The following is a 17,610-nucleotide window of genomic DNA, read 5'->3' as shown; positions in this document are numbered from 1 at the left end:
AATTCCAAGGGAAAGGAAGATCAAACACTTGGGTCCGTGATGAAAGTTTATATTGCGACATTCATAAAGTGACCGGACATTTAACCAAGGATTGTAGCGTTCTTAAAAGGCACCTCGCAGAGCTTTGGGCCAGTGGAGATCTTTCCAAATTCGATATAAAAGATTTTGTGAAGGAATACCACGAAGCAAAGGAAAATCCCAAAGATCAAAATTCCAAAAGACCAAGGTTAACCAACGAGGAAGAACCAAGGAATTCTAAGGGTAAGATCAATGTTATTCTAGGAGGTTCCAAATTTTGTCGAGATTGGATAAGTTCCATCAAGAAACATAGACGAAATGTCCTACTCAAAGCAAGCTTGAGCGAAGAAGTCGATTTTCAAGGTGCATCAATATCATTTAATGAAGAAGAAACGCGGCACCTCGAAAGACCTCATGATGATGCTCTAGTCATTACCCTTGACGTTGCCAACTTCGAAGTATCAAGGATCCTTATAGATACAGGCAGTTCGGTCGACTTGATCTTTTTAAGTACTTTAGAAAGAATGGGAATTAGTCGGGCGGACATAGTGGGGCCTCCGGCTGTATTAGTTGCATTCACAAGTGAGTCAGCCATGTCTCTCGGGACAATCAAGCTACCGGTCCTTGCCAAAAAGGTATCGAAGATCGTGGACTTCGTTGTCTTCGATAAGCCCGCAGCTTACAACATCATCCTCGGGACTCCCTGGATTTATCAAATGAAAGCAGTCCCCTCTACATATCATCAATGTATCAAATTTCCAACACCAAGAGGAGTGGAAACAATTCGGGGAGATCAAGAAGCTTCACGGACGTGTTATCTAGCTAGCCACCGTATGAAGATTCAATAGCAATTAACGAAGCCCGCAAAAGAGGGACTAGGAACAAAATTTCCTAGCGGGCAGAAGAAAGACGATGTAGTAATCGAAGTGGTGTTGGAAGAAGACAAGCCGGACCGGAAAATTCGAATTGGGGCAACTTTGACTGGCCAAATAAAAGAAGCTTTGATCGAACTCTTGAGGAAAAACAAAACATCGTTTGCGTGGTCAGCAGCGGACATGCCTGGCATAAATCCAAGTATAATTTGTCATGAACTAAACGTGGATCCGAGCTTCATACCGGTGAAACAAAAAAAGAAGAAAGCTTGGAGTGGAGCGAGCAAAAATAGTAAATGACGAAGTGGATAAACTTTTGAAGATAGGGTCCATAAGAGAAGTGCAATATCCGGAATGGGTAGCAAACACTGTCGTTGTCAAGAAGAAGAATGGGAAAGATAGGGTTTGCATCGACTTCACAGACCTCAATAAAGCATGTCCCAAAGACAGTTTCCCGCTCCCACATATAGATCGACTTGTAGAGTCCACCGCTGGGAACGAGCTGTTAACATTCATGGACGCCTTCTCGGGTTATAATCAAATAATGATGAACCCCGAAGACCAAGAAAAAACGTCATTTATCACTGATAGAGGTATCTATTGTTACAAGGTAATGCCTTTTGGTTTGAAAAATGTAGGAGCAACTTATCAACGGTTAGTTAACAAAATGTTCCATAATCATCTCGGGAAGACCATGGAAGTCTACATAGATGATATGTTGGTTAAATCATTAAAGAAAGAAGATCACATTAAGCATTTAGAGGAATGTTTTGATATTCTCAATAAATATCAAATGAAGCTGAACCCGGCGAAGTGCACATTCGGAGTCCCATCCGGAGAATTTCTTGGCTATATTGTGACAGAAAGAGGGATTGAAGCCAATCCAAATCAAATTAACGCTTTTCTAAATATGCCATCTCCAAGAAACTTCAAGGAAGTACAACGGTTGACTGGGCGGATCGCGGCTTTGAATCGTTTTATCTCAAGATCAACAGATAAGTCGTTACCTTTCTACCAAATTCTAAAAGGAAACAAAGGATTCCTTTGGGACGAGAAGTGTGAAGAAGCTTTTGGGCAGCTTAAGGCATACTTAACCACTCCACCGATACTCTCCAAACCAGAAGCGGATGAAAAACTTTATTTGTACGTGTCGGTTTCAAACCATGCGGTTAGTGGAGTCTTGGTTCGGGAGGACCGCGGGAAACAAAAACCAATTTATTACGTAAGTAAGTCAATGATAGATCCGGAAACCAGATACACAATGATGGAAAAACTCGCACTCGCGGTGGTAACTTCGGCTCGGAAGCTGCGCCCATATTTTCAATCCCATCCGGTTGAAGTATTAACCAACCAGCCACTCCGAACAATACTTCATAGTCCAAGTCAGTCCGGACGTTTAGCGAAATGGGCGGTGGAATTAAGCGAGTACGATATAGAATTCAAAAGCCGGATCAGTATGAAGGCTCAGGTTTTAGTAGACTTCTTGACCGAGATACCAATACCTGGAACGATAGAGCAACCGGAGAACCAAACTTGGAAATTACATGTAGATGGGTCTTCAACAAAGCAAGGATCCGGAGTGGGAATCAAGTTGGAGTCTCCAACATCAGAAATTCTAGAACAGTCATTCCGATTGTTATTCAATGCCTCCAATAATGAGGCAGAATATGAAGCCCTGATTGCCGGACTTCGATTGGCACAAGGAGTTGGAGCTAAGGAAATAGTGGCTTATTGTGATTCGCAATTAGTAGTTAATCAGTTTAATGGAGACTATGAAGCCAAAGACTCAAGAATGGAAGCATACCTCGAAGTGGTGAAGGATCTATCTAAAAATTTCTCGAAATTCGAATTAATCCGCATACCTCGGGGTGAGAATACAACTGCGGACGTAATTGCCGCATTGGCGTCAACATCAGATCCTGAGTTGAAAAGAGTTATTCCAGTGGAATGCATTTCGGAGCGAAGCATTCAAGACAACAAAGAAACCCTCGTCATTACAAGGTCTCGAGCAGCGGCACGTGACCGTGGCGAACCAGAGATCGAACCGCCACCTAACAAACGGAGGAAGTCAAAGGGATCAAACACATCTAACAAGGAACCCGTTGTCTTAGCAGAAGATGTGATTCCAGAAACGATATTAGAAACCGAGCTGTTAATCGAGGAGGATGTTCTTGAACCAAACGAACATCCCGAGCCAGAGCCACGAGTATTTCACAAGGTTGACCAAATTCCGGCTAAAGACTGGGGGGCTGACTGGAGGGAGCCAATAAAGCACTACATCATGACAGGCGAGCTCCCAAAGAATAAGTGGCAGGCCAGGAAAATGAAAATCGTTAGCGCGAAATTTTGTCTATCAAAGGATGCGTTATATAAACGAGGTGTCAGTGACCCTTACCTATTATGCATTTTTGGGCCCGAAGTCGAAATCGTCATGAGCGAAGTGCATGAAGGATTATGTGGGAGTCATTCATCAGGAAGAGCTATGGCTTTTAAAGTTAAAAGAATGGGATACTATTGGCCCACTATGATCACGGATTGCGTTAAATTTGCCCAAAGATGTAAGCGCTGCCAACTCCATGCACCATTGATCCATCAACCTTCGGAGTTATTCTCTTCCATCTCCGCCTCGTACCCGTTATGAGGTGGTCAATGGACATCATTGGACCATTGCACATATCAACTCGAGGTGTACAATACCTTTTGGTCTTGACGGACTACTTTTCGAAATGGATTGAAGCTGAGGCATATGTTGGCATCAAGGATTCGGCGGTAAAGACTTTCATTTGGAAGAATATTATATGTCGACATGGAGTTCCGTATGAAATAGTCACCGATAACGGGCCACAATTCATTTCACAAGAGTTTGATGCTTTTTGTGCGGACTGGGGAATCAAAGTCAGTTACTCTACTCCACGATATCCGCAAGGAAACGGTCAAGCTGAAGCCGCGAACAAGACGATATTGAGCAATCTCAAGAAACGTTTGAATCACCTAAAGGGAGGATGGTACGAAGAACTCCAACCCGTCCTATGGGCCTATCGTACAACCCCTAGGCGACCTACCGGAGAAACTCCATTCTCTTTGGTTTATGGCATGGAGGCAGTAGTACCAGCTGAACTCAACGTGCCCAGACTTCGCCGAACAGAAGCACCATTAAATAAGGAAGAAAATTCAGCAATGCTTAATGATTCACTAGATACCATAAATGAAAGGCGTGATCAAGCTTTGATTCGGATTCAGAATTACCAGCAGGCAGCAGCCCGATATTACAATTCTAAAGTTAAAAGTAGGCCGTTCTTCGTGGGAGATTATGTGTTAAGGCGTGTCTTTGATAACAAAAAAGAAGAAGGTGCCGGTAAACTCGGTATTAATTGGGAAGGACCTTACATTATTACCGAAGTGGTTCGGAACGGTGTTTATAGATTGAAAGACTTAGAAGACATGCCAGTCAAGCGACCTTGGAATGTGATCAACCTAAAGAAGTTTTATGTTTAAAGCTACATGCATTTTTTATATACATGAACTACGGTGTGGCTTGATCCCGAAATGGGTACGTAGGCAGCTCGGAAACGAGTTCAGCTATTAATAAAAATTTGTTTTATTTCTGTATTAAAGGAAAGGGTTCGACCGAGCGAACAATTGAAGCAAGTAAAGGTTCGGCTATGCGAACATACAAGAGATTGGAAGCAAAACATTTATTCAAACGAACAAGACAAAGTGTCGATCTTCGCACACTTCGAGTTAGGAAAACCCTCCCGGAGAGCAGAACACTTGAACTCCTTGACCAGCAAGATCAAGAACTGGCATCATACAATCCGGGATACGAGCAAATTCGGAGATTCCGAGCTCAATCCACTCTCCGGGATGAGAACTAAGGATGTGAAGATCCCTTGATATCGCAGTGACTCTGCGCTGCATTCGATAAATCTTCTTCCGAAGTTTTTTCTTTTCCAGCGATAGCTTCCTGTGTTGAATTGCGAGCGCTTTGATAAAGGCCATCGCAATCTCCCGGTCTCTATCTGGAAGGTTCTTGATCAAAGCGCATGGAGCTCGGATCTGAGATCTGAAAAAGCCGCGAAGTGGAGAAGATCGTCTACTTGGAACATCTGGAACATCTTCGTCCATCATTCCGATCCAAGAGAAGTCCGGCATAGACTCCGAACATCGAAGGTTAAAATCCATATCTGCAGAAGTAAGAAGAATAGTGAGAAGTAAAGGGAAGTTGAAGCTGTAATTTATAGTGACTTCATATCCCTAGCAAGCAGCAGATTCAGCCCGGAAATGGAGTGATTCGCGGCGAGATTTATGCCCTTAAACCAATCCTGCATTAAAAGACGTATCTCCGAGAATATTTGAAGAGAAAGGAAAGTTGCAAATGTTTCCATAAATAAAAAAGGGCCGAAGCCCATTATGAGTTCAAAGTGAGTGGAAAGGTTAGAGAAAATTTATGGAAGAGGCTCAGGAACAGGCTCCTTCATCGCCGTTTTAGTTTTCGAAGTGGACGCCTTGTTCTTGGCGTCCACCTCGGAACAATCCCGAACGCGTTTCCGACTGGTGCTGGCCTCCTCTTTGTCTTCTTCCTCGCTACCAGATGGAACGGTATGGACCGGAGCATTCACAGGACCCGGAACTCCTCTAGCACGGAGATACATCTGAAGCATCTTCGGGATCTCAGCAACAGAATCGAAGTTCTGCCATTCCCATTGAAAGGGGTCACTTTCCAAAGCCCGTATCTTCCTCTCCACCCGAGCAATGCGAGCCTCGAGTGTTTGCCTTTTGAGGCCTAGCCGCTGCCTCTCTTCACACAAGCGACGGTGTTTGTCGGCAACCTAGCATAAAGATGAATGAATAAGATGAAACAAAAAGCTTTTAATCAAAGACGACAGATATTAACCTTGTCAATAAAGTCGCAAACCTCTTTCTTCTCCTTTGAATGAAAGTTAAAGACGGCGTGAGGGAAAAGAACGCCGGCCGGTTTAAAGCCGTCGCCGGACAAGAAGAGTGGGCTGCCGGGATCAATGGGGGCTACTTTTTCGTTTTCCATTCTCGTAATATTTCTCAAGTAAGATTCTAAAATCGTATTTAAAGAAAGCTTAGAGGTAGGTAAGCCTTTATTTATAATGGTTTAAGGTTTGTCTTGGGACCATAAATCCAATAATGATAGTGTGCCCGAGTGGTTTAAACCATTTTTGGAAAATCGAGAAAAGGCAGTTATTGCATTAAAGACGAGCCGTTTTCCTACTTTTAAGAAATAAGAAGGGAAAGAGCAACCGTCGCATTAACTACAAAAGTTTCTAAGGCCCAAGCCCAATAAATTTATCGAGTTGACTAAACCCGAAGTGGGGAACTCGCTTTAAGCCGAGCTCAGTTCTCGCATTCTAAAGAGAAAGGTCTGATCAGCCTAAAAGTCTCGAAAGCATAACCACAAGGCCACAAAGGGTTAAAAGTGGACTTTGCAAACCCGCATATAATTTTAACCAAACCCCCTTGGGGTCAAAACCTAGAAAGGTTTAAAAGCCTCATCAGGCAAGTATCTTGTTCAAAAGAAATAATAAAGCCTCCTTAGGCAAAAATAAGTTCGAAATTAAGTTTTAAAAATAAATGGGACAATTCCCAATTTAAAGTGGACGCAGCCACTACGAAGTAACAGCCACCTCGGACTCCGGCTCGGCAGTCGAAGTTTCATCCGCCTCTTTGACTGGCGCTTGGTCAGATGGGGCTCCTGGTCCGCCCTCCACAGTACCACCATCCTCCGGGGTGACCTCCGCTGCCACAGGGACTTCAGGTGGGACGACATCTTCCGTCTCACTTGAGCCTGGGAAGGGCAGTTCCAGTCAATTTTCTTTTTTTTAAAAAAAAAAACATAAGGTAGTAAGAATCAGGAGCCAAGTGTTACCTGCCCAGTCTAGACCCGATTCACTTATAGGAGGCGATTCAGTAAAGAATTCCTCTAAGTCCTGCGGGTTGAAGGTCGAAGTGGGAAGAGCTGCCAAGCGACTCCGCTTTTCAGAAAGATTAGCCGACAGTTCGGTCCTTTCTTGCTCCTCGGAGAAATCTGTTTCATGGATTTGATCCAACAGAATCAGGTTGCTCTCATGCTCCTTGATGTCTGATTCCAAATCTAACCTAGCTTTCTCGATCTGCATGAAGCGGACGGCCCCTTGGATCAACTCCATCCCGCGTCCCTTAACTTCCTTTCTGGCTTTCGATGCCGACCTTGCCAACTCGGAATCACGCAATTTGGCAATCGCCTTGTACTTCGCGTTATGCTCAATAAGTTGGTTATTCAGGGTATCAGCGGTTGATTCGGATTCGTGAAGCCTACCCTGAACACCAGAAAGCTCATCCTGGAGTTTGAAATTTTGGTCATACTGGTCCTACAGCTCCCCCTTAATCTTCGCCAGCTCGGATGTCAGACTATCGACCTTGTCCTCCAGATCGTGCTTGGAGCCGGTAGAAGAGCTTAGTTCAGCCTCAAGAGCAGAAAGTTTTTTCTTCCACGCGTCAATCTCCTTTTCCCGACCAAGGACCAGCCCCTCATAATGTTCAATCATGTCATTAAGCTCACCGTTAGCCTGCCATTATGCATGAAATCGAGATGGTGAGACATTTTGATGAACGGCAGCACAATCGGAAAAACAAAGCGGAACTAACCCGAGATGAATGATGAGCATGAAGCAGATAGCGTTCACGAATCGCAGGGCGCCACTTGTCGAAGTCTGGCAAAATCGAACCCGATCGGGTCTTGAAGCATCGGAAGACGCTGCCCTCTTTCTCCATAGCTGCGAAGGAGGAGGAGTTGTAAAAATTGGAATCTTAATAGAAACAAAAACGTTTAAGTATGTGTAAATCACCAAACCTGAAAGCGATTTGACTTGAGGGACAAGAGCAGGCTTTAACCTCGAGGAAGCATCTCGAGATTCAGAATCTCCCTTTTTAGGAGATGCACTCCGAGCAGTCTTTTCGCTGTCGGGCTGGGAAGATGAAGACATACAACAGGTCGGGGAGGACCCATTGGTTCAGTGGGAGGGGATGATCGAGGTGAACGGTCAGTCCGGGCCCTTGATTTCTCCCTTCGCGGAGAAGAGTCACTACGGGATGACTTGTCCCTCTTCCTGCGAACCAAGTTCTTAAGTGGTTCATTGCTAAAATCGTCTCGGGTAGGACGAGGAGATCGCTCTCTCCGAGGAGAACGTTCGTCACGACGTTCGCGACGAGGTGTTAACCTATAAGCAGCAACGGATCTGGCTCCCTCGGCGCTGTTATCATCAACCAGCAGGGTCCTGCACTATAAGAAAACAGTCGTTTTGCGAGGCAACTTTGCGAGGGAAACCATCCCTCGCAAATTTGCGAGGGAATTGCAAGTAATTTGCTACGAAAATGACGCGCGTCGCACTTCTGTCGCAAAATTTGCGAGGGAAAGTTTCCTCGCAAAATTGCGAGGGACTTACGAGTACTTTGCGAGGAACAATATATTCTGTCGCAATTCTCCCGCACATACCTCGCAAATCTTTACCCTAAACCCTAAAATACATAAAAGTGTTTTGCGATCTTTGATTTTTATTTATAAATGTGATTCTAGGAGACCATATAATCAGACAAGTTGAATATATGGTGATGCATAAAAAAATGTTGTATAGGTTTCAATATTAACATTTTATTTTGAAAATGTTATAAACATTGATTCATATTATATAAAAACATAAGATCATCATTGACGTATTTGAGAAAAATGCACATTCGGACGAATTCGAAGTATATGATGAGAAAGTAGATTCTAATGTAGATAATTAACTTCCTAATGATTCAAAAAAATGAATCCGAATGATTTTTAGTAGTGTTTTGTTATTTTTTTCAAATTGATTCTATTTTGCGAGGGTTTTGCGAAGGATACTAGTAATTCCCTAGCAAAACTAAACCCTAAATCAAGAGTTTGCGAGGGAATTGCATGGCTTTCGTAGCACTTCCCTCGCAAATCTTTACCCTAAATCCTAATTTATTTAAGATATTTAGTCATGTTTTTTTTTGCTGAGGGACTTACTAGAAATAGGAAAATGAAAATGAATAAGACATGCTTAATAATATTTAAGCATGTCATTGTGTTTTTTAAAAATCCTAATGAAGACTTTGCGAGGGATGATTTGATTTAAAAATCTATCTCATTACTCTCAAATCTTTCGCACAATTCTCAATAATGCATCACTAAACCTTATACCCTAAACCATTTACGAGGGATTTGCTACGGCCTCTTGCAATTCCCTCGCAAAATTCCTAAAAAAATTAGAAACAATTTTAAAGTTGCCTTCCAAAATATTTTAAACACAAATCCTAAAACCATAAACTCTAAAAACAAAATCTAGTTACAATAATATACCCAAAATCTAAGATCCAACACTTATAAAAACATTATAGTTTTTCAGGTCCAATATTTTTTCAAACCCTAACCCCAAATCTTAAACCTTAACTCCAAACCCTATACCTCAAACCTTAACCCCAAACCCTACACTACAATATATTTGTCAACAACTATATATTAACCAAATATAACTCTTCACAAACAACTTAATTAATTTTATATATATGTTATTTTATTTTTTTTCAAAACTAAAATCCAATACTTAGAAAAATGAAAGTTTTCAAAAAAATCAAAATTAAACTCACAAACTATAAAACCAAAGTTGATAATAAGTGATGAAATATATCAGCAAATTAATGACTTTGCAAATTCATCAAGATATTTTAAAAAATTTAATTAACCCTTAAAAGTATTAAATCTAGTAATTTTTTTAACATAAAACACCAAAAATCTAATCTAAGGGGGGTGTATTGGAAGTAGGATTTTAATTTTTTTTGGGATTTTAGTAAAATCACCTGTTATTGAATTTGGGATTTTCAAATCTCTTCTCAAATCCAATGTTATTCAAACAACAATTTCTAAAGTTGATATCAAATCAACTGTTATTCAAATAATAATTCCTAAAGTTGATTTTAAATCAACTGTTATTCAAAACACAACTTTTTTTTAATAAAAAAATCATGACATTGATTTTGGGAGACTTTGGATACAATTTTACATAAAAAATCCAATTGAAAAAATAACACCTTCGGAGGTGTTATTTTTGAAGAATTTTCTTTAAACAAAATTAAAAAAAAAAAGAAAAGAGAAATTGTCCTCATTCTCATCGTCAAAAACAAGACAGTCATTTTCTCTTCCTTCTCGGTTGTGACATCGCTTGGAGATTTTCGTTCGTGTCTCTCTTTTTGTTCATCATTTTCAATCTGGGTAAGTTTTCAAATTTGTTAATTCAGTTGAATTTCCCAACCCAAAATTATGGATTTCAATTTTCCTCATGATTTACGGTGGTCGACGGCCATAAGGCTGGTCTAATTTCTTACACAGTTCATTGCTTCACCAGGATCTTCTAATCTGATCATCCTTGATTTTTCCGGCAGTAAATTCTACACTACTTCCTTTCCTTTATCCGGTGGTAAACACAAAAGTCACTCTTTTGTATCATCTATGGATCTGATCCTTATATTATTTTTGTATATGAGTAGTGAAATCGTGGATGCGTAAAAATGATATGGGCTGCTCTTATATATTATGATGGGCTTTCACGTTTAGCTTTATTAGGGTTACTTGTTAGGTGTATAAATACTCACAATCAATAACTTTTTCTTAGCAGCTTATACAATTACTATCGATATACTTCAAGCTGTATCTCTTTTCTGTCAAAGTGAGTATTCTCTTGATTTTCTTTTGTTAATTTGTTTCTATTTTAATTACTTTCATGCTCTTTTAGGTGATGTTCCTCTTTGATCATATAATAATATATACTGAAACGTGCGTTCTTAATGTGGTGTGAGAAACATTGGATGTTGTTAGTTTACGGCTAGCTGCAATTAGAAAGTACCATCTTTGTTCTTCGAATGATATGGTTTATGGTAGAATTGTTTGGGTTTAGAAATTGTTTAGTGGGAATGTGGGATATATCAAAAATCATATGTAGAACTGTTTTGCTTTATAACAATTAGAATGTCTGCTTTACATATTTTTTTATATTGTATGGCCAGTTCCGACACTACAATGGAAGATACACAAGATACACAAGATACACAAGATACACAAGATGCCAAAGGTCCATATAAAAAATGGTCTGAACCTCAACACAAGATGTTATTGCGTCTGCTAGTAGACGCAATCAATCATGGTTTTCGTGATGCTAATGGCAAGTTTAACAAATTAACGGTGGAAACAAGAATATTACCACCTATAAACAAACAGCTTGGAGCTAAGAAAACCTACAGTGAGTACCGAAATAGGATGAAGATCTTGAAGGGTAGGTACAAAAGCATGGCGGAACTTCTTCGTTTTAGTTCAGGGTTTGGGTGGGATCCTGAAACGAAAAAATTCACCGCTAGAGATGAAGTCTGGGATGACTATTTGAAGGTAAAAAAATTACAACATAAACTTGATGAATATAATAGTGTTGCTTATGTATACAAACTGACTATAGATTTGTTTTTTCTTAAATAGGCTCATCCAAACAAAACAAATATGCGTAATGAGTCATTTGAAGATTTTGAAGATTTAAGAATGATATTTGGATCTAATACTGCAACTGGGCTTAATGCTGTGGGTTTAGGCGATACCGTTGATGCAGATTCTTACCAAGTTGGAGAGAATGACGGGATAATGGATGATATGGACAGAATACCATACGCTGAGAAATCTGTGCACGACGTTTTCTCTTCAATTGAGAAAAACAGGTTAGAAAAGCTTCCTCAACGAAAGAAAGCTAGAACTGATGCATTTAATTCGAACAAAGCTTTTGATGAAGTGAACACAGTGCAAGAGTTCGGTAATCAGATTCTTGGCATGATACAAAGAAGATGGGAAAAAGAAACTGAAGAAAAAGAAGCTGAAGACAAAGCTGAGAATGTGTGGGAAGCTATTACAGAAATTCCTGATTTGACCATCGATTTGCGTTACGAAGCCATGACGTTGGACATTAACTTTCTCAAATTCACAACCACACCACGAATTCTCTATTTTTATACTATAGACGACGTTGAACATATTTTCAAACGTATTGCAGAGAGAATCCAGTTTTTCTATTTTGTTGTAAAGCAACGTTGCAAAGAGAATATGTTTTTTGTGTAAACCAATGTCGCAGTGTTTTGTTTTGTAAATCCAATTTTTCTATTTTTTGTTTTAAAAATCTCACCAAATCATCCAAGATTATCTATTTAAAATCACCAAATCTCATCAAATAAAATCTCACCAAATCATCCAATATTTTATAATTCCACCATTCAACTCACTTAACTTTCTCAAAATCCAAAATTTCCTAAATTCCACCAAATCCTCTCAAATCTTTAATTCAATACACCCCCCTAAGAATTTATTTTCTACTAAAAAGGTATAATCCATCACTTCAAAAAAAATTAAATTCAAATTAAATCTTTCATTTTTCATGAGAGAATATTTTTGCATTTTTGTAACTTTTTATATAGGGGCTTTTGCGAAAATGTCCATTTTTCAATGCCACTTTTAAAAAATGTCCCTTCTTTAAAACTTTATAAAAAATGTTCTTAAAAATATAAGATTTACCTAAATATGTATGTAACATTATTAAAACATACACAAACTACATTTCTATGTATCTAAAATCTTATAAATACTTTATAAATACCTTATAAATACATTTTAAATACCTTTAAAAACCTTTAAAATATCTTGTAAAACCTTTGAAAAACCTTAAAAATCCTTTAAAATAACTTGTAAAACCTTTAAAAACACCTTATAAAACCTTATAAATACTTGGATCGAGTCTTCAAGTAGTAGTTACAATTCATAAGTAACTTATAAACCTAATAAAACTTTATAAAAATTTCAGATTTAAAAAGGGGCATTTTTTAAAATAGACATCTAAAAGGGGCATTTTTGAAAAGGGACACACCAAAAGGGACATTTTTAACAATTTCCCTTTTATATATCCAAATTACAGTTTATTTCAATAAAATAATGATTAAGAAGAGGAAAAAATATTGAGAGTTTCTGATTGGCTAATATATTGAGACAAGGATTGTACTTTTCCACCGTTGATAGCAAAAGATCAAGGGACCAAATTTTCTCCTTCTTTTTCTCCTTCTTCTTCTTGGTCTCGTTTGTTTCTTCAAGCTTTCTCATTTTCCAAACCCAAATCAATTAACTCTACCAATGGCTTCTCCTTAATTCTTTCACCTTCTTCCCAAGATCTAAAAGCTTTCGCCGTTCACGACCACCACATCTTGAAGGTTCGGCCGTCGCTCACACCACATCTGGAAGGTTCGGCCGTCGTTCACCATAACACATTTCAAAGGTTCGGTCGCCGTTCACCATCAACACCACCACCATTTCATATTAGATAGTTTTGTGGTTCTGTTTGTGTTTCTGATTTCGATCTAGTAAATATTGACTACAAACAATTGGAATCTAGGGATTAAGGGTATATTGCTAGAGACGGTGACAGAGGAGAGCGGCAGCGGAGGAGAACGGCGGCGGAACGGTGACAGAGGAGAGCGTTAGCGGAGGAGAATGGCTGCGAAGGAGAACGGGGTGGAGGAGTACGGCGGAGGGGTGCAGCAGAGGGCAAGCTTTGAAGCTTTTTAATTTTCTAATTTTTTTCACTAATTAAGTTTGTATTGATTAATTGTAATCAAAATTAATAATCAAATAATTTTGATATTTTGATTAACAACTAATAATCTAAAAAGAAAATCATGTTTGATATTTTAGTTTTATATATAATAGTAAAAAATTTAATAGATTAAATTAAAAATAATATATATATATATATAGTATGCATATATATAACATAATTTAAATTAAAAAATCTATTGTTTAAAAGAATTGTAGTTGCAAGACATTTGCTACCGTAAAAATTCCTCGCAAATTGCGCGTGTTTTGTGAGGGAAAAGGTTCCTAGCAAAATTTGCGAGGGAATTGCAACGTTAACCGATTTGCGAGACACGAATTGCGAGGAACTGTTGTTTCTCGCAAATCCCTTGCGAATGTCGTTTTGCGAGGGATTAGCAAGGAATCCTTCCATCGCAAAACGCGTGTTTTCTTGTAGTGCTGCTGTAGTCTTTTTTGTCAATGGCGGCCGCAAGGAACGCCTTGTTTTCATCACAAGCCTCTGCTATCGGCTTGGAGAGTTTCTTACGCTGGGCAGTAAGGGTCCGAGCTGACATTCCCTGAGTTGAGGGAGGAGGCGGAAGACGACGAAGTAGATTGGGAGGACTCATCCTGAGTTTTCGGTTGGCCTCGACAAACCGATCGAGGGTGAAAGAGTTCCAAAGGGTTTCCCCTTCAAGGATTGTTTTGAAGAACTTGACGAATTCTTCAGTCGGAAGAGTCGAAGCGATGACAGCTGCGAAGTGAAAACAACGAGTTTGGTCAGTAAAAAAAACAACCAAGGAAGGAATATACGACCTAATTTCTACCAGGCTTCGCAGACCACTTCGATGGGAGTACATCGGAAAGATTTCCAATTGAAGCAGGAGTTTTCTTAATCAGGAACCAAGGATGGTGCCAGTTTTCATCTTTGTTCGGGAGGTGCGAAATAACGTTCCTGTTGGCATTTGGATACGCCGAGAAGTACCCTGTTTTCTTTGATGAACTCCTTACACTTATGAGTTCATTCAGCTCGGGGACTCCAATGACGTAGCCAGCTTCCGCCGCAACGGTTATAATCCCGAGGATGGTTTGGAGGAGATTGGGGGTTAGTTGAGGTAAAGCAATCTCAAGAGCCGCCAAGAATCGAACTAGGGCTTCGGGAAGGGGGAAGGTCAATCCGCAGCCCTTGAAGTAGATTTCGTAAACACAAAAGTAGCCGTCGCGGTGGTTCTCCGGGGATTCCGTGGGATCGGCTATCTGTGCCTCCGCTATGATTCCAGGAGGAATTTGACAAAGCCCCTTTAATCGCTCAAGAGATTGAAGAGTACAGGTGGATTTGTAATGAGGACCGGCAATATCGTTAGGACGAGTGCATTCGTCATTGCTAGAGCGCCTCTCATCGTAAGACGGAGATTCAGGTCTCTTAGAATCGGAAGTCATCGGAGAAAAATGAAAAATTCAAGATCCGGCGAAGAGAGGTTCGGCGAAGAAAAGTAGAGAGAAGTTTTGATTAAAGCACAAAAGTAAAAGAAGAAAATGATGGTGAAAAGAAGTTACCTTACACAAGCTAAATGATGAAACCGCCTTGGAAGTTGTGTGGGAAGTGGGAAGGTTTTTTCCTGTTTTAATAGTAATTAATTACTATGCGGTCATAATGATGACAGATGTCACTCGGTTAAAAATGGCTAGTGCCGGAATTAAAGGAGTGATGAGATTTTCGGCGGGAAATCAGAAAGATTCTCGAGCGCAATCTTTGGTCATTTAAGCATTTAAAGTCCTTCGAATTGGAATGGCACTTCGAAGAACTTGGGGGGCTAATTGTTGGTGTCGGATCCCGCACCAGAGGTCCAGGACCAACCAAAGATTGCCACGTAGTCGGGGTAATGGCCCATTAAGGATAAAGCCCACTAGACCCACAAGTCAAAAGAACAATCGAAGTGGTTACCACCATAAGGAGAATTCGAAGTGATTGCACCTCGATACGAGTCCGGAGACGAAGTCATGGTTAAGTCGGTCCAAGGACACTTGGGCCAAAAGGCGAGGCCCATAAAGACCAGAGTCAACTCAAATTCAAACGTTGAGCATTAAAGTCAAAGAATCAAAACGGACACATTTAAGAGAGAATAATTGTACTTAATTAGCCATTTAAATGTCATTTTTCTATGTATAAGTATAGAGGCCAATGACCATGTAAAGGGGATCTCTCTCTCGAGCAAGAAATACTATAGCAATTTTTGTAACAATTCACAAGCCTTTTGCATTCTTATTTTTTGTCCCTCAAGAATAATATTTCCTACTTAATAAAAATACTTGAGTGTGTGAATCCGACATCCACAGGGGTCTTACTCAAATAACACTTAAAAGTTGGCAAAAGTCTTTTAAGCCTCTCTAACTATTTTATATACATGTTTGCCATTTAGAATTAAAAAAAGAACCATTAATCGAGATTAACTAAGAAGAGTGAGTAAGTGGAAAAGAGTGTTTGTGTTTGGTTTTTGTGTCGGGAACAACGGTCGGGCCTGAGGGAGAAATTCCGGTAAGATATCCGGTTGTGTTTCAATTAAAGAGTTTGAGTTGTTCTGCTATTATGTTAGCAAAAGTATCAAACTGCTATGATTTTATAGTAGAAATCGTTAATTTTTTACAGACGGATCTGTGTACAATTGGCGACGGCGAGGTTACGGCGAAGATACGGCGTCGATTAACGGCGGCGAATGTGGTAAGAATTTCTTAGTTAGCTGTTGAGGGATTTGAGATAGTTAGCTGTTGGAATAATTTTTGAGGGATTTGGATTTGAAATAGTTAGCTGTTGGAATAATTTTAAACCTAATCGTTCTGTTTTGTGATTTATGTTCCGATGGGATAAAGAGGTGGATTGATTAATTGATCAAGCGAGTGAAGAAATGGGAGAAGAAGGTAAAAAATTATGTATTTGAATTTGGCGGGGTTGATAATCTAATGATAGAAATATGGGATAGAGTTTCTTTGTAAGTATATGTAGTAAAGTTATAAAAGAGAGACATAATGAAGTTGTACTTTGTGCAGTAATTGCGAAGAAGAGCTACCCCAAAAGACTTTATGCTGCAGGGAAAGCACCGATGAAGGGAAGGAGCATGCATATTAACTGCACCTTGGATAGTTTAGCAAGATTGAAAGAGAAGATTGGGGAAGATGCTTACTCTCAGATACGTGATCAGTCTAAAGTGGGAGTATTGTTGAACCTTGCTGACAGTTCTTTTGTATGGTGGGCAAAGCTTGTGCATCACCTGTTAACTCATCAATTGGCAATTAGTAGGCCATATGAGATTTGGTGTCTCATTGAAGGTAGTCCAATTAGGTTTTCGCTTCATGAATATATGAAGACATAACTGGTTTGAATTGTGCGGAAATTGATGTAGAGGACATAGTGGCGGTTGACCACATAGAGTTTTGGGGAGATTTAAAGGTGGCGACCTACCGAGAAACTCCATTCTCTTTGGTTTATGGCATGGAGGCAGTAGTACCAGCTGAACTCAACGTGCCCGGACTTCGCCGAACAGAAGCACCATTAAATGAGGAAGAAAATTCAGCAATGCTTAATGATTCACTAGATACCATAAATGAAAGGCGTGATCAAGCTTTGATTCGGATTCAGAATTACCAGCAGGCAGCAGCCCGATATTACAATTCTAAAGTTAAAAGTAGGCCGTTCTTCGTGGGAGATTATGTGTTAAGGCGTGTCTTTGATAACAAAAAAGAAGAAGGTGCCGGTAAACTCGGTATTAATTGGGAAGGACCTTACATTATTACCGAAGTGGTTCGGAACGGTGTTTATAGATTGAAAGACTTAGAAGACAGGCCAGTCAAGCGACCTTGGAATGTGATCAACCTAAAGAAGTTTTATGTTTAAAGCTACATGCATTTTTTATGTACATGAACTACGGTGTGGCTTGATCCCGAAATGGGTACGTAGGCAGCTCGGAAACGAGTTCAGCTATTAATAAAAATTTGTTTTATTTCTGTATTAAAGGAAAGGGTTCGACCGAGCGAACAATTGAAGCAAGTAAAGGTTCGGCTATG

General features: G+C 39.8%; 2 protein-coding genes and 1 long non-coding RNA gene across 9 annotated transcripts; 2 read left to right on the top strand and 1 right to left on the bottom strand.

Moving 5' to 3' along the window:
• Positions 1-4,472: 4,472 nt before the first annotated feature.
• Positions 4,473-5,218, bottom strand: LOC110229540. Of its 2 annotated transcripts, XM_021030029.1 has the most exons (2): positions 5,170-5,218; positions 4,473-5,071 (listed from the first exon to the last, which is right to left on the bottom strand). In XM_021030029.1, exons 1-2 carry the CDS (start codon positions 5,216-5,218, stop codon positions 4,632-4,634), a joined length of 489 nt encoding a protein of 162 aa, XP_020885688.1. In that variant the 3' UTR covers positions 4,473-4,631. The 2 variants fall into 2 exon arrangements, with proteins under 2 accessions (XP_020885688.1, XP_020885689.1); XM_021030030.1 differs by lacking the exon at positions 5,170-5,218 and having other exon boundaries at positions 4,473-5,123.
• A 4,860-nt stretch (positions 5,219-10,078) lies between these two features.
• Positions 10,079-12,083, top strand: LOC110229335 (uncharacterized protein At2g29880-like). Of its 6 annotated transcripts, none has more exons than XM_021029194.1 (5): positions 10,079-10,173; positions 10,307-10,378; positions 10,577-10,627; positions 10,965-11,340; positions 11,428-12,083. In XM_021029194.1, exons 4-5 carry the CDS (start codon positions 10,978-10,980, stop codon positions 12,052-12,054), a joined length of 990 nt encoding a protein of 329 aa, XP_020884853.1. In that variant the 5' UTR covers positions 10,079-10,173; positions 10,307-10,378; positions 10,577-10,627; positions 10,965-10,977; the 3' UTR covers positions 12,055-12,083. The 6 variants fall into 6 exon arrangements, with proteins under 6 accessions (XP_020884853.1, XP_020884855.1, XP_020884854.1 ...); XM_021029196.1 differs by having other exon boundaries at positions 10,291-10,378; XM_021029195.1 differs by having other exon boundaries at positions 10,269-10,378.
• An 855-nt stretch (positions 12,084-12,938) lies between these two features.
• Positions 12,939-13,624, top strand: LOC110229228. Its single transcript, XR_002332725.1, has 2 exons — positions 12,939-13,255; positions 13,373-13,624. It is a non-coding gene; the product is annotated as an uncharacterized LOC110229228 (long non-coding RNA).
• The last annotated feature ends 3,986 nt before the right edge of the window (positions 13,625-17,610 follow it).

The sequence above is a fragment of the Arabidopsis lyrata genome (genome assembly GCF_000004255.2).
Source record: "Arabidopsis lyrata subsp. lyrata unplaced genomic scaffold ARALYscaffold_4, whole genome shotgun sequence".
Classification (NCBI taxonomy): Eukaryota; Viridiplantae; Streptophyta; class Magnoliopsida; order Brassicales; family Brassicaceae; genus Arabidopsis; species Arabidopsis lyrata.
The sequence above is the reverse complement of the archived record's forward strand: the minus strand, read 5'-3'. Positions and strand labels throughout refer to the sequence as shown.